The 14286-nt window shown below is 48.0% G+C and overlaps 1 protein-coding gene across 9 annotated transcripts in view; it reads left to right on the top strand.

Moving 5' to 3' along the window:
- Positions 1-14286, top strand: part of KALRN (kalirin RhoGEF kinase) — a 1569312-nt gene that overhangs the window by 1369412 nt on the left and 185614 nt on the right. For all 9 annotated transcript variants that reach the window (XM_085647304.1, XM_085647302.1, XM_085647305.1 and 6 more), the window contains one exon: positions 3813-3905. In XM_085647304.1, coding sequence (XP_085503430.1) covers positions 3813-3905 — 93 coding nt within the window. The remainder of the gene's footprint in view (positions 1-3812; positions 3906-14286) is intronic.

The raw sequence follows: 14286 nt of genomic DNA, 5'->3' as shown, positions 1-14286 counted from the left end.
ATTCACTGCTTATGATCTCTCATATGAACTCATAAATTGCATTGCTTATCACATGTTCTGTGATATCATTCATATAATCACTGATTACACCTGAAATAAGATCACTGTTGACAACACTGCATGGTGAGTGTTCATGTTATAGTTACTTAACTATAACTGGCGAATTTCAATGTGTGTTTTGTTTAAAACATTGTGTTTCTGTTTACATTTTAACTTAACTAGAAAATCACTGTTTAACCCACATGTTACATCACTCGTGACATCTTCTAGGACATCATTGATGATATCACTGCAACATGTGCAATTAAACTATTGATAAGAAAACTGCATGGCAGGGGCGCAAGTTATAGTTAGTTACCTTAGGGCACAAGTTATAGTTACTTGAGCTAACTATAACTGGTGAATTTCAGTGATTTTTGTTAATTTAAATCTTACGTTGACACTGAAATTCTCACCTAACTTTAATGTTACCTTAACACTTGTTTTTCAGTGGGGGAATATATATATATATATATATATATATATATATATATATATATATATATAATCCTCCAAAAGCTTGCCACCAAATCGAGGACGCACACAGTAAAAGGCTCATCCAGCGTCGCTGCCTAATCTTTATTTTTGCAGAACTTGCAACACAACGGAAGATTTCTGTGGCCTTGCCCTATGCATTTTGGAGCTCCTGCTCCTTGCTCACGGGCCAGCGAGTGGATAGGCAGATGCAAACACACTTAGTTCTGCATTTTACTTTTATATTGCCCTCTGGTGGGCTGTATGAATTTCTCAGCAGTCTGGGACTTGTAGTTCTTTTGCTGAAATGTATCCATAGTGAATTCTGCCTACTCACTACATACGCAGATTCGCTCTGCAATAGAGCATCCCGTTGCGTTGTCAGTTCTCATACCTGCAACCTTTTATTCTGCTGCTCGGTTACAGTGTATCTGTCACCAGCGGTCCACTTTTGATCATCGGGGCAGTGCTGCCCTCCCAACCTGGGCTGGCCGGAATATCTCATCCAAAAGGTTGCCACCAAATTGAGGATACACACAGTAAAAGGCTCATCCAGCGTCACTGCCGAATCTTTATTTTTGTAGAACTTGCAACACAACGGAAGATTTCTGTGGCCTTGCCCTACGCGTTTCGGAGCTCCTGCTCCTTGCTCATGGGCCAGCGAGTGGATAGGCAGATGCAAACAGATTTAGATGGACTTCTGAAGAGCCTCTTTTGTAAATAATTGCTAACCTTTGGACTTTTGTGCTAAAAGGTTTGAGCATAGCCTTGATGCATTTTATTTGTTGTAGGCTAGTTCTCAAATTGATTTTTCCAGACTGTTAGGTACTGTGCAATTTTATGTGTTATAATGTCTAGTTGAAGTGTATTGAATCAGTTGTTAGTGTCGAGTTGTTTTGCATGCTTGTTACTATTAAGTGCAAAATCCCGTAGAAGTGTTTGTTTGTGAAGATGCTTCCTTCTTAAGTGATTCTTATTAGAAAATACAATACTTAAATAAGCATAGTTCGTTTTGCTAGCCAGTAAGTTGAACTGTCTGGGTGGAATGCAAAACCATCTTGTTTCAAAAACTGCATAACAGATAAGTTCAACATTGTATGGATACTTACCTGTCCCTGTTGGTAAAATAACGTGCCCATGGTGTGATACTCACACCACTATAGTGAGGTCATCTGTACAGCTACAGTTAGAACACTTTCTCTGCTAGGTCATTGTTGTCTGCCCAGCTATGGTGAGTGTACTTTCCATATTATGATGAAACTAGCTTTCCAGCCATGGTGGTCTCCTAGACAGCTGTGAGAAGGTAATCTATTCAGCCATTATAATATCAACCACTGATCCATGATGAAGTTGCCTCCCAGCCGTGCTGTTACCTGAACAGCAATAGTGAAGAATTGTCGTGGATGGTGACGTAAATGTCCCTTCTATGATGATGTCCTCTCCGAGACCTCTTGATCAGAATCTCAACCTCTTCTTACTCCTACCCACCCGTTGCATTATTGGGAGGGGCAGGGAGCAGTGACTACTCGTGTCTGTGAAGGGCCCAGATTAGGACTTCAAGGTGTCTTTCTACACATAGTACCTTTCAGGCGAGCAACGCCCATTGGGCTCAAAGTGCTTTAGCCCCCCTCCCCCATCGTGTGTGGCAGCCTGGGCTGAGACAGCTTACCGGGCACACACACAGCCGCACCAGAGTAGTTCACAGGTCTTTAAAAGACCATTTGCTAGTTAATGAGGCTTTGTTGTTTTTTCAACCCTTCTTAGAGCCCCTGCATCTCCACTCTGCCTATTGCTGGAAGAATTAGCCCCATCTTGAATTTTTTTTCTTAGCCCTCCCCCCTGAAATGTGGCTCTAGTTGCGCCTCTGGTACCTTTATCTACTATAGTACCTGATCCATAGAGAGGACTGTCCCTCTTGCTTGATTAAATGGCAAGAATGTTGGATGAATGGTCATATTGTAAGATGTAGTTGTGTATATATTATCCAACAGAACTTCAAGAGATAAGTTTCCCCCTGAACATTAACTTATTGTAACCTAGCAACCTGTCCTTCCATGCCTGAGAGGCGAGTAGGGGGTGCAGTACTGTCACACAATGATGCATGACATCAACACATGTGCACCAGGGAGTGGTGCTCTGCAATAAGGCTGAGCAGGAAACATTAATCATACCCTAAACTGTCTATAAACATAATACTGCCATTGTCCCTTTCCAGACACATACGTTCTTACAGCGTGTGACATGAGTTCTCCGTATTTTGCTATGTGCTATACATGAAAACTAATTCTCTTTACAAGCAACAGCTGCCTGCAAATTGAACATACATGTTTTATTTTCCTTCCAATGTTGCCCTACCATTTATGTATGCATTCCCCGTGGAGTTTCACTCTTTCCTCTGTTTGACCTACCATGTGCCAGATGCAAAGTAAGTCTATTGTTCATACTACCTGACCTTCGAAAACTTCTAATTTCTATTGGTCTAAAGGAGGCCTGGCGCACCCAATCACCACCCACAAAACAGGTTATCAAAAAATTGTACTGGGAATGGGTCCAGAAGCTGGTTATCCAAAATCCCAGATTGGGGAAACTGACGGAGGGAGGGATTCTTCCAACACAAACACACTCGCTCACTAGAAACTTATCTGGATTTTATTCAGACCCCCAGCCACAGGGTACTATATATGAAGCTAAGGTTCGGGACCTTGCCGACCAACAGCTTTGTTTCGCATTGGAAAGGGCCAACTATGCCATCTTTACCCTGTCCGGGTTGTGCCTACCATAACGAGACGCCGGCTCACCTCTTGTTTGCCTGTCCGGCGTATAGGCTCCCCAGGATGAGGTGGCTAAAACCGGTCTGCAAACTATTGGGCCCAATGTGCCATCGTAACGCTCTCCGCATCCTCTGCACTGATACCTCCTCCCTCACTCTGATATGTGGGGTAGCTAAATTCTTGGGATCCGCCTGGCTAATTAGAAGCAAGTTATTAGCCAGGAAGCCTGTAGACGCTGATGGCGAACACCTGTCCCTCTCATATATTGGATTTTAGTCTACATATTTTAGATTCAGTCTTTTTTCTTTTAACAATCGAACCATGAATTTTTAACTAATTGTGGAATTTGTATTATATAAGCTTTCCAGAGGATGATTTAATGACTTTTTAACCTATTTTATTTATGTAAATAATGTGTATACTTGGAAATGTATTGCTTTTATGATATTTTTTATATCGAATAAAGCTTATACCACCACTACTACCTTGCACAGTAAGATTTATTGTTATGGATGGGCTCTTTTTTAGGATTTAAAACAAGAAATGAACCAGAGGCTAACAATCAGTGACTTCCTTATCAAACCCATTCAGAGGATAACAAAGTATCAGCTGCTACTCAAGGTAAGAACTGGAACGTTCAAACCACTGGGCCCAGATTTGTACGGGGATTTTGAAGAAGTGCTGGGTAGAAATACAGGGAAGAGCTTACATATTTGATGTATTTCCTTGGATATGCATTATGCAATTGATTTATTCAAATTACTCAACTGAGCTTCGTGGCTCACATATTGTCAAGTTGGGGGATCCTTTTTGCATCCCATAACATGAGCTGGTAAATGTTCTCTGGGCGATTGGACACAGTAAAAATCTCTGACCCCGTTGCCCAGTTTGAGAAATGCAGATAGGTGTATTGTGAAGTGCTTCAGTACAACCAGAGACAGTCTTCAAAGGAAGGCATGATATTGAAACAACCTGTGAGTTTCATGAATGACAGAAAAGGTGGGATTTGGATTCATAGATTCTGATGGATACATCTGCCAGTGGATTCCTCACCTTGTGAATATCCCCTGCGCCAGCAACATTCGGAAACTTTTGTAGCAGTCCACGCCGATGGGGTCGAAGATGACGTCACAGAGGCACGGCTCCGCTCGCGACTCCGCTGACGTCACCGGCTCCATAAGAAGACCTCGTCGGCGTGATGACGTCAGTTCCCTTTTTTCCACGCCGTCGACGCCAACGGATTTCGGGAATCGTTGCTAGTAGCTTCACTTTATTCTTTGTGTTTATTCTGATTTTCTCTGTTTTTCATTGAAAAATGTCGACGAGAAAGTCTGGGTTCAAGCCTTGTCGTGAATGTGGCAAGCACATGTCTATCACCGACCCGCACGACGATTGTGTTTGGTGTTTGTCTTCAGACCACGATGTGGAAGGCTGCTCGAGTTGTAGGAAGATGAGCTCGAAGGCGCTTAAAGAAAGAGGCGAAACTCTTCTTCGCCAGAATGAAGAAGGAGAAAAGAGGAAGAAGGAGGTCTGGATCCAGGTCGAGGTCGGCGTCCAAGTCGACTTCGGGGCATGCTTCAAAGAGTAAGAAGAAGAGGAGACATTCCTCGCATCATTATTCAGATAAAGGTTCGGCTCCGAAATCGAAGTCGCCTGCTCGACGTCGGAGAGAGTCGGTGTCTCCGGTCCCGGCTTAACCTCCAGCTCCATCTCCAGTGGCTTCGCCGGTTCTGGCTGAATCTCCGGTGCCGGTGTCATCTCCGACGCCGGTTCCATCTCCGGCTCCAGCAAGTCCTCCGGCTCCGACTCCAGTCCCGGATGATGATCGTCAGGCTCCGGGTGAGACAGTGACGCCGCTTGTTCCACCGTCGGCGCCGGCAGGCCCGAGTCCGGTGTTACCTGACCAGTATCCTGCTTTCCCTGGTCCAGGTCAAGACCCTACGCATTATCTGAATGCAATGTACGGGGTATTTTCAAGGGCCATGTATGCCCCTGGTGCACCTATGGGTCCGATGGGTCCAATGACTTACAATTTGGGAGTGCCGCAGGTTTACCCTCAAGCTCCGTTTATGCCCTTCTTTCCAGCGCCGTCTTGGCAGCTACCGGCGCCGAGGACATAGACGCCGCTTCCCTCTTCACCGGCGCCGGCTCGACTTCGTTCGACTCCGGCTGATCCGCGTTCGACGCCTCTGCCGGCGCCGGCGGATTCGAACACGGCGCCGCCGACGCCGCTGGTGCGGATTCGTTCAAGAAGGGAAGCGCAGAGTGGTGGATGAAAGACGCTTTCTGGTGGAAGAGGCTGAAGAGGGTGAGTTGGCTGACTCTGACGATGTGTTTGATGAATTAAAGGAGGCAAGTGGACTGGAATTGTCTCCAGAGTGGGAGATCACACCACCATCTGATGAGCCCTCTAAAGAACCCGCGCCATATCATGCGGTGATTAGAAAAGCTGCGGAATTGTTGGATCTCCAATTGCCGACAACGGAATTTAAATCTAATATTCTAACTGAGGTGTTGCATTCACCTGCTGCTGTCTCAGAGCCTTTGTTGCCTTAACGAAGCTATTATGGAACCTGTGCTGGAGGTATGGCGCAAACCTTTTTCAGCCCCTGCCGTCTCCAGGGCAGTCGCAAGGAGATATAGAGTGGCTCCAGGGGATCCTGAATTTTTATCTTCGCACCCTTCGCCTGAGAGCTTGGTGGTTCAGGCGGCTTGTTCGGGGCGATCAAAAGGGGCATTTCCTCAGGTTCCAGGTGACGGAGGCTAAGAAGGTGGACCAATCTGCCAAAAAGGTCTTCATCGGCCAGTATGGCTCTGAAGTCCTCAAACGCAACGTGTTTGTTGGGGCGTTATATACACGCTCTTATGGACTCGGCAAAGGAGTTGGCACCGAAGCTGTCAGAAGAGGATAGGGCCGGCTTCAATGAGGTATTATCTGATGCCCAGGCGGCTGCTCGCCAAGTTATCCAAAGTGGCCTGGACACAGCTGACTCAGTTGCCAGAGTCATGGGGTCTTCGGTTGCCACCAGGAGGGGTGCGTGGCTGAAGTCTTCGGAATTCTCTTCTGATGTGCAGTCAACCTTATTGGACTTACCTTTTGATGGGTCAGGTTTGTTCGGGAAGAAGGCAGATGCTGCTCTCGAACGCTTTAAAGAAAGTAAGGCTACGGCTAGGTCGTTGGGCATTCAATCCCAGCCGAGAGGAACTTTCAAAAGGTATAGAGGTTTTTGGAAGGGCGACTTTTCGCACTTATAGACCAACCCAGCAGCAGCAAGGTTCTTCGTCCAAGGGATACAGAGGAAGGATCATGGGTCGTTCACGTGGCCGTCAACTCTCCTCCTCCTCTTCCTCATCCTCAGCCCCCTCCCACCACCGCAAAGCAGCCCTAGATCCGACATTCCGGATCATGCTGGTCCTGTGGGGGACCGGCTTACCCATTTTCTACAAGATTGGGAGTCTGTAACTACGGATCTCTGGGTTCTAGATCTTGTAGAAAATGGGTACGCCCTTCCCTTTCGGGAGTTCCCTCCAAATTACCCTCCTTACCAAGGGGCTTGCTCGGAGGACCACCGTCTTCTCCAGCAGGAGGAAGTCCTGAAGTTGTTTCAAAAAGGTGCAATAGAGGTGGTTCCGGAGCAGGAGAGGGGTCAGGGATGCTACTCCCGGTATTTTCTGATTCCGAAAAAGGACGGCAGGTTGCGTCCGATATTGGACCTCAGAATCTTGAACTTTTACCTGAAACAGGAGAAGTTCAAGATGCTCACCCTTGCGCAGGTTCTTCAAGCGCTGAATCAGGAGGACAGGATGGTGTCGCTCGATTTGCAGGAGGCGTATTTCCACTTCCACATCCTGAAGCCGCACAGGAAGTATCTCCGGTTTACGTTAGGGTCGCAACATTATCAGTTTGCGGTCCTCCCGTTTGGTCTTACTTCGGCACCTCGAGTCTTCACAAAGGTGATGGCAGTGGTAGCAGCTCATCTCAGAAGGTCGGGGATTTCAGTTTTCCCTTATTTGGACGACTGGCTGATCAAGGCGGAGTCGTCGGAGAAGGTGCTGTGTCATCTGCGGGATACAACTCGGCTGTTGTACAGATTGGGTTTTTCGATCAATGTGCCCAAATCTCACCTGGTGCCCTCTCAGCGCAACCTGTTCATAGGTGCGGTACTGGACACTACTGTGTGTCGAGCATTCCCTCCTCCTCAAAGGATTCTCGACATACAGGAAATGATTCCTTTATTTTACAACGGAGCGGTTGTTCCAGTTCTGAAGGTCCTTCGCCTGCTCGGTCTGTTCGCTTCCTGCATTCTGTTGGTCAGCCATGCACACTGGCGCATGAGGGCGCTTCAGTGGTGCCTCCGCAAGCAGTGGTATCAGCACAAGGGAGATCTCAGGGAGTCTGTGAGGATCTCTGGAGAAGCTGCGGCGGATCTTTCATGGTGGAGCGTGGAGGGCAATCTGTCCCAGGGAAAGCCCTTTCATTTACCTCCATCGGTGGCCACAGTGATAACGGATGCATCCACCTTAGGGTGGGGTGCTCATCTGGGGGATCTGGAGATCAAGGGTCTTTGGTCTCCGGAGGAAAGGTTGCTTCACATCAACCTTCTGGAATTGCGGGCGATATGCTTGGCGCTCAAGGCCTTCCTCCCTTCCCTTCGCGGTCAGTCTGTTCAAGTTCTGACGGACAACACTACCGCGATGTGGTATGTAAACAAACAGGGAGGAGTGGGGTCTCTTTGTCTTTGCAGAGAGGCCCTGCGTCTATGGTCCTGGGCTCAGGACCATCAGATTTGTCTAATGGCAAATCATCTGGCCGGAGTTCTGAACGTGCGTGCGGACAGTCTCAGTCGGCAGTTCTCCGCCGACCACGAGTGGAGGCTTCATCCGGAGGTGGTTCGTCACGTCTTTCGGACGTGGGGGACACCCCGGGTGGACCTGTTTGCCACTTTCGAGAACGCGCACTGCCCGTCATTCTGCAGTCTCCAGTATCCGATGCAGGGGGCGTTGGGGGACGCGTTTCAGTTGAGTTGGGGCTCTCAACTCCTTTACGCGTTTCCTCCCATACCCTTGATTCCTCGGGTTCTGAGGAAGATTCTCCAAGACCGGGCCCAAGTTATATTGGTCGCCCCGGATTGGCCGAGAAGGGTGTGGTATACAGATCTTCTCCACCTCTCCTCATGCCCTCCGCTCAGTCTCCCTCTGAGGGCAGACCTCCTCTCGCAGTCGGAGGGGCAGGTTCTACACCCCCACCTCCAGAGCTTACACCTTCATGGCTGGAGATTGAACGGGGCAACCTGAATTCCTTCTCTCTCCCGCCAGATGTGGTGGATGTTATTTTATCGGCCAGGCGACACTCCACCAAATCTATTTATTCATATAGGTGGTCAAATTTGTTCTCTGGTGTGGAGAGAGGTCCATTGATCCCTTAAAGGCTAGTCTGTCTAATATTCTACAGTTTGCTCTTTCTCTTGCCCAGCAAGGCTTTGCTGTGGCTACTGTGAAAGGATATTTATCGGCTCTATCGGCTTTCCTTTGTTTGCCGGATCATCCGTCGTTGTTCAAGTCTCCTATTGTTCTTCGTTTTTTAAAGAGCCTTACAAACAAATTTCCTCCTACTCCATTTATTGGGCCTCAATGGGACTTAAACCTTGTCTTAACCTATCTCATGGGTTCTCCCTTCGAGCCCTTACACAAGTGTCCCCTGAGGTTCTTGTCTTTTAAGGCGGTATTCCTCGTGAGCTTCAAGCTCTAAGTTCGAAGCCCCCATTCTTGACCATTCATGCTGAACGAATGGTACTCAGGACCAGGGCTGCGTTTTTGCCTAAGGTGGTAACTCCCTTCCATCTGGGGCAGTCCATTACCCTTCCTTCCTTTTATCCTCCCCCACACCCTTCCAAGGAGGAGGAGAGACTTCACCGTTTGGACCCTAAGAGGGCGGTGAGCTTTTACCTGGACAGGACAAAAGACTACAGGATTGATGACCAGCTCTTTGTGGGCTTTGCTGGTTGCAGAAAGGGTCGTGCGGTGCACAAGCGCACCCTTTCCAGATGGATTGTACTATGCATCAAGATCTGCTACTCCCTAGCTGGTAAGGAGCCTCCGGAGGGTTTGAGGGCTCATTCTACCAGGGCAAAGTCTTCTACATCTGCCTTATCTAGGGGTGTTCCTGTGGAGGACATTTGTAGGGCGGCAACTTGGGCCTCCCTCCACACCTTCGCAAAACATTATTGCTTGGACACCGAGGTGAGGAGGGACGGACATTTTGCTCGTTCCGTCCTTCAGGATTTTCTGGTATAGGGGGATGGACACCCTCCTCCGGGAGTGGGGACTGCTGTGGAATCTATTCACAAGGTGAGGAATCCACTGGCAGATGTATCCATCAGAAGAACAAGTTACTTACCTTCGGTAACGCTTTTTCTGGTGGATACAGTATCTGCCTATGGATTCCTCAGTGACCCACCTGCCTCCCCGTTGTCCATCCGTCTATACCTAAGGTTCTGTTAATGTTTTAGTCTACTATTCTGATGATGGTATTTCAAAAATGTATATGTTACTGTCAAAGGCATTGTGTCTTTCTTTGGCCTTTCTATTCATTCTCCACACTATGTGTGTTGATTTGCATATTGTGTATACTGTGTATATATTGCTGTCAGTCCGTCCGTGTGCCTCGAAGGCACGGAAAAAAGGGGCGGAACTGACGTCATCACGCCGACGAGGTCTTCTTATGGAGCCGGTGACGTCAGCGGAGTCGCGAGCGGAGCCGTGTCTGTGACGTCATCTTCGACCCCATCGGCGTGGACTGCTACAAAAGTTTCCGAATGTTGCTGGCGCAGGGGATATTCACAAGGTGAGGAATCCACAGGCAGATACTGTATCCACCAGAAAAAGCGTTACCGAAGGTAAGTAACTTGTTCTTCACCCACTTCCTTTATCCAAATTTAATCAGCTGCCTTCCCACAGGTCTCATTCCCTCTAGGACCAGTCAGAGTTAAACACAATAGAAAGTTAGTTATTCCACTACACAGCTAAGGCATTTTGGAGATTTCATTCAGATACGTTGCAAATTTATAAGGAAAGATTTCTGTTGGGACCTATACTTGACACATGCAGCTGTGCGTCTCCTAACATTGTGTCTCCTTCTTTGATGTGAGCGTACTGTTGAGATTTACCAACTCTCTTGCCCCAAACCTGACGATCAACTGAGTTTCACGGACTTTAGGACTTGTATGGATTGCTTGTATCATATATCTTCTTACTCCCAGGGTCTGTGGCAGAAAATGACTTTTTTCTCTGCAGTGATGGAAACTGCCCTGAATGTATTATTTCTTAAAACTTTCCTTGTCTGTCCTGCAACAGAATGGCACACAGTCCATTTTTTGCTTATTGACCAGTCCACAGGCTGTTGACTGGATCTCCTCTTCTAAGAGGTAAACACTCAAGTTGGTGTTTCCTCAGGTCACAAACTCCTGTGGGTTGAACATTCTCCACTAACTAGATCCTAACGGGGCAATGAACAGATCTGAAAATGTCTCCGCTGCTCAAGGGATTCTTCCTTAGTCAAAGAGGTGGAAACACCACTATATCCAAATTAAAATAGCTCCTTTTCTACCCATCTCTTTAGGGAGAGGAGTTGGCCTAACGGCTAGGGCGGTCGACCTCGAATCTGGGGAACCTCTCAGCTAGGGTGCGCACAACATCCTGTGATTCTGGGCAAATCACAATCTCACCGTGCCCAACAAAAATGAATGTGTCCTCATGTAATGTGACTGGTGCTCTTGTAAAGAGATATGATACCCGATACCTTCGGGTCAAGATTGTGCTATATACAACTCCGTAAAAATAAAAACAAAGTGGTTAAACGTAAGTTGCATCAGGTTGTCTAGTATATTATTACATTTTAATTGCAACTTAAACAGTAGTGCAGTTAGATGCAAAGATCATGTGCAACTTCAATTTTGGATTATCAGTTTAAGTGTAGAAATTACTTGCATACCATTCCATCAGTCTCTTTACCCATTCCCTTCATACTGTAATGAAAGAGCAGTGGAAGGTGCAGGCCAGAGGTTTCACATCCATATTTTCTGCAGGGACTTGGTGAGATGAGGAATGAAGGAAAGAGCTGCTGCTGTCATTGCTGTAACACTTCTGTTCCAGATGGTCGCATTCCACTGACTGTTGTATTTGTTTGTAGTGCTACTGGTATGGATTCCTCGGGCAATGTTTTGAGAACTCGACTTGCTTATTACTGCTTTCCTCTGGGGTTCGGGCCGCAGGCGAGTGGCTCGGATCTCATTGCAGAGACCTGTGGGGGATGGGAGCCTCGCCGTCTCCTACTTTGAATCTTACTATTTTGCAGCAAAGCTCCAGTGGCTGACACAGTGGTTGGCAGGCAGACTGGTGCCAGAGCAGGAGATGGGTCCTTTTGTGCATGATCTTCACCAATTGGTCAGAGTACTAATAAAGCTAAATATCCCTAGCAGAGGCGCTACAACTGAATTTTGGGTATTGTGGCCATGTTGGGCTAGGTGTCTGCAAAAGATACATGAGGGTCCCTTTATCCCCTGACATACCCATGGAGTTACTAGAGGTCTAGCCACATGGGGGAGATTGGCAGGGAATAGCGAAGCAGGTGGCTTCAGGAGCGTCCATACTGAGTGACTTGCATGGGCTGGGTACTCCTCCCATTCGAGGAGTTCCAATTGAGGCATAATTTACTCCTGTGCCACTTTCTTCTGCATATTGCAGTGACAGCTGCAATCCACAGACCGTGGGGTGTGGGCATGTCAGAACCGCCACACCACAAGAGGTGTCATTATATAGTCAGGTCTTCGGGAACATTTAAATCTGTCACCTGCTTGTATAAGATGATTAAAGAGGACATGATACTGCCCCTGACAACACACACCCCACGGATGGAAAACTTGGGGAGCCCCATATTGTAGTGAGATTGGGCAAGTATATTAGAAAGGGTATCCAAAATGTCGAGGAACGCCATTTTTAAGCGAATTACTTTCTATGCTCTGCACAGGGCATACTTCACACCCGTAAGAATAAATATATATTTTCGTGCAGTGGGTGTGACGTGCCCGAGGTGTGGGGAGGAGGGAGCAGAGTTTAAACATGTGTTTTGGGATTGCCCGATGTGCGCTGCTTACTGGGAAGAAGTGACCAGCATTGTCGCAGGTATCATTGAGAGCGAAGTCCCATGCACAACTGATTATTAAGCTGGTTTTGCAGCGTGAAGATCTTTCTGGATTCACTATGCTGTGCATTAATCCGCGATCTGGTGGTTAGGTCCGGATTCGTAGTCTTTTGGTTTTTTTTTTTGCTTTTTTTTTCGTAACCCAGGTGGGCGTCTACGTCCCACCATTTGGTGTACCTCTCGTGACGTCGGCGTGCTTCCTGCGGAAGTCCCATCTTTGGGACGCCATCTTCATATTCTTTTTTCCGCTGTTTGGTCTGGATTGTCTACGAGAAGCTCCAGAGTTTGAAAGAAGAAGAGCACGAGTTTCATCGAAGTAAAGCAAAGACTACAGAGAGGAAGAACATGGAGCCGGGACGACGAAGAAGGAAGAGAACCTCAATCTTTGACGTCCAACGGAGAATGCGCACTCAGGAACTCTGAGCGCAGGAATGGACAAAACACCTTTTAAATTCTGCCGTAACTGTCACCACAAATACGCGCAGAAGGACCAACATCCGGTCTGCAACCTTTGCCTGCCTATCGACCACGAGAGCAAGGACTGCAACGCCTGCTCCGCCTTCACGCCGAAGACCCTCCGGGTGAGAGAGAAGCAGAGGAGAGCCAACTTCAACATGGAAGGCAAGGGTAAGGCCCCGTCTCTGTACGACCTGGACCTCTCCACCGACGATGAAGACAACATCGCCAAGGGACCTGATGACTTCACAGTCGCAGAGACCGATAAGAAAACTTCTGACAAGGTAGGAGAGACGTCGAGCACAAAGCCCCCGAAAGGGCCCCGAAAACCAGACACTGACACGAAAAAACCAGAGTCTAAGACCTCGAAAGGAACACCGGCGCCAAAAATTTCGACGACCGCGAGTAGATCCAAGGACGATAGGCCCAGCGGATCCTTCGAGAAGGACTCCCAGGTGCTGAAGACCGCCGAAAAACAAGGTTTGTCGAAACAGGCCCACGAGGTGGGGCGTTCAACTTCGAAAGTCAAGGCCACGTCGACGCAAGCTCTGTCAAAAAGACCAGCGCTCGACGCCGAACATGCCTCTGAAATGGAGAAGAAAAAGAAGGCTCGAGGCGGAGATGGAGAGCATCCTTCAGAGGAAGGAGTTCGATGAAAAGATGAAGAGATTCACAATCCCAGCGAAACCGGCGACTGTTCTCGTCAAAGTCGAGGAGCAGGAAGAGTTCGACGCCGAAGAGCAGGCGAAAGCTCCCGAAGAAGGGGAAGATCTCTATTATGAGGGAGAAGAAGAGGAGGAGGAGCAGTCGATCTACGGCTCGGCACCGTCGACGCTAGAGCTGGAATGGCAGGACCTCGACGCCGAAAACCCAGAAGAGCCCGTAGAGACATATCCTTCGAGGCCTTCGCCGCCAGATGATATTGGGGCGTACAACATGGTCGTCAAAAGCGCGACTGCAGCTTTTGGCGTGAAACTAGAGGAGGAGAAACCGAAAGCAGATTTTCTACTCTAAACACTGCTACCCATCCAAACTAGGAGCCAGTTCCTCCCCATGCTCCAAAGTGTGATGAACCAAGGGAAAGAGGCGTTCAAGGACCCAGCAACATGCTGATCCATCACGCCCAGAACAGAAAAGAAATACAAACACTCCTCACAGGACCCTCCGTATATCAAGGGATCTGTCACTGCTGACTCCATTATTGCATCCACGGCCAGAAAAAGGGCCAATGTCCCGGCGACCTCGGGGCCACCTCCTGACAAGGAGAGCAGAAGGATGGACCTCACTGGAAGGAAAATAGAGAGGAACGCCGCAAATGCGCTACTGAACAGGCACCAGTACCAACAT

The sequence above is a fragment of the Triturus cristatus genome, chromosome 3_2 (assembly GCF_964204655.1).
Source record: "Triturus cristatus chromosome 3_2, aTriCri1.1, whole genome shotgun sequence".
Lineage (NCBI taxonomy): Eukaryota > Metazoa > Chordata > Amphibia > Caudata > Salamandridae > Triturus > Triturus cristatus.
The sequence above is the reverse complement of the archived record's forward strand: the minus strand, read 5'-3'. Positions and strand labels throughout refer to the sequence as shown.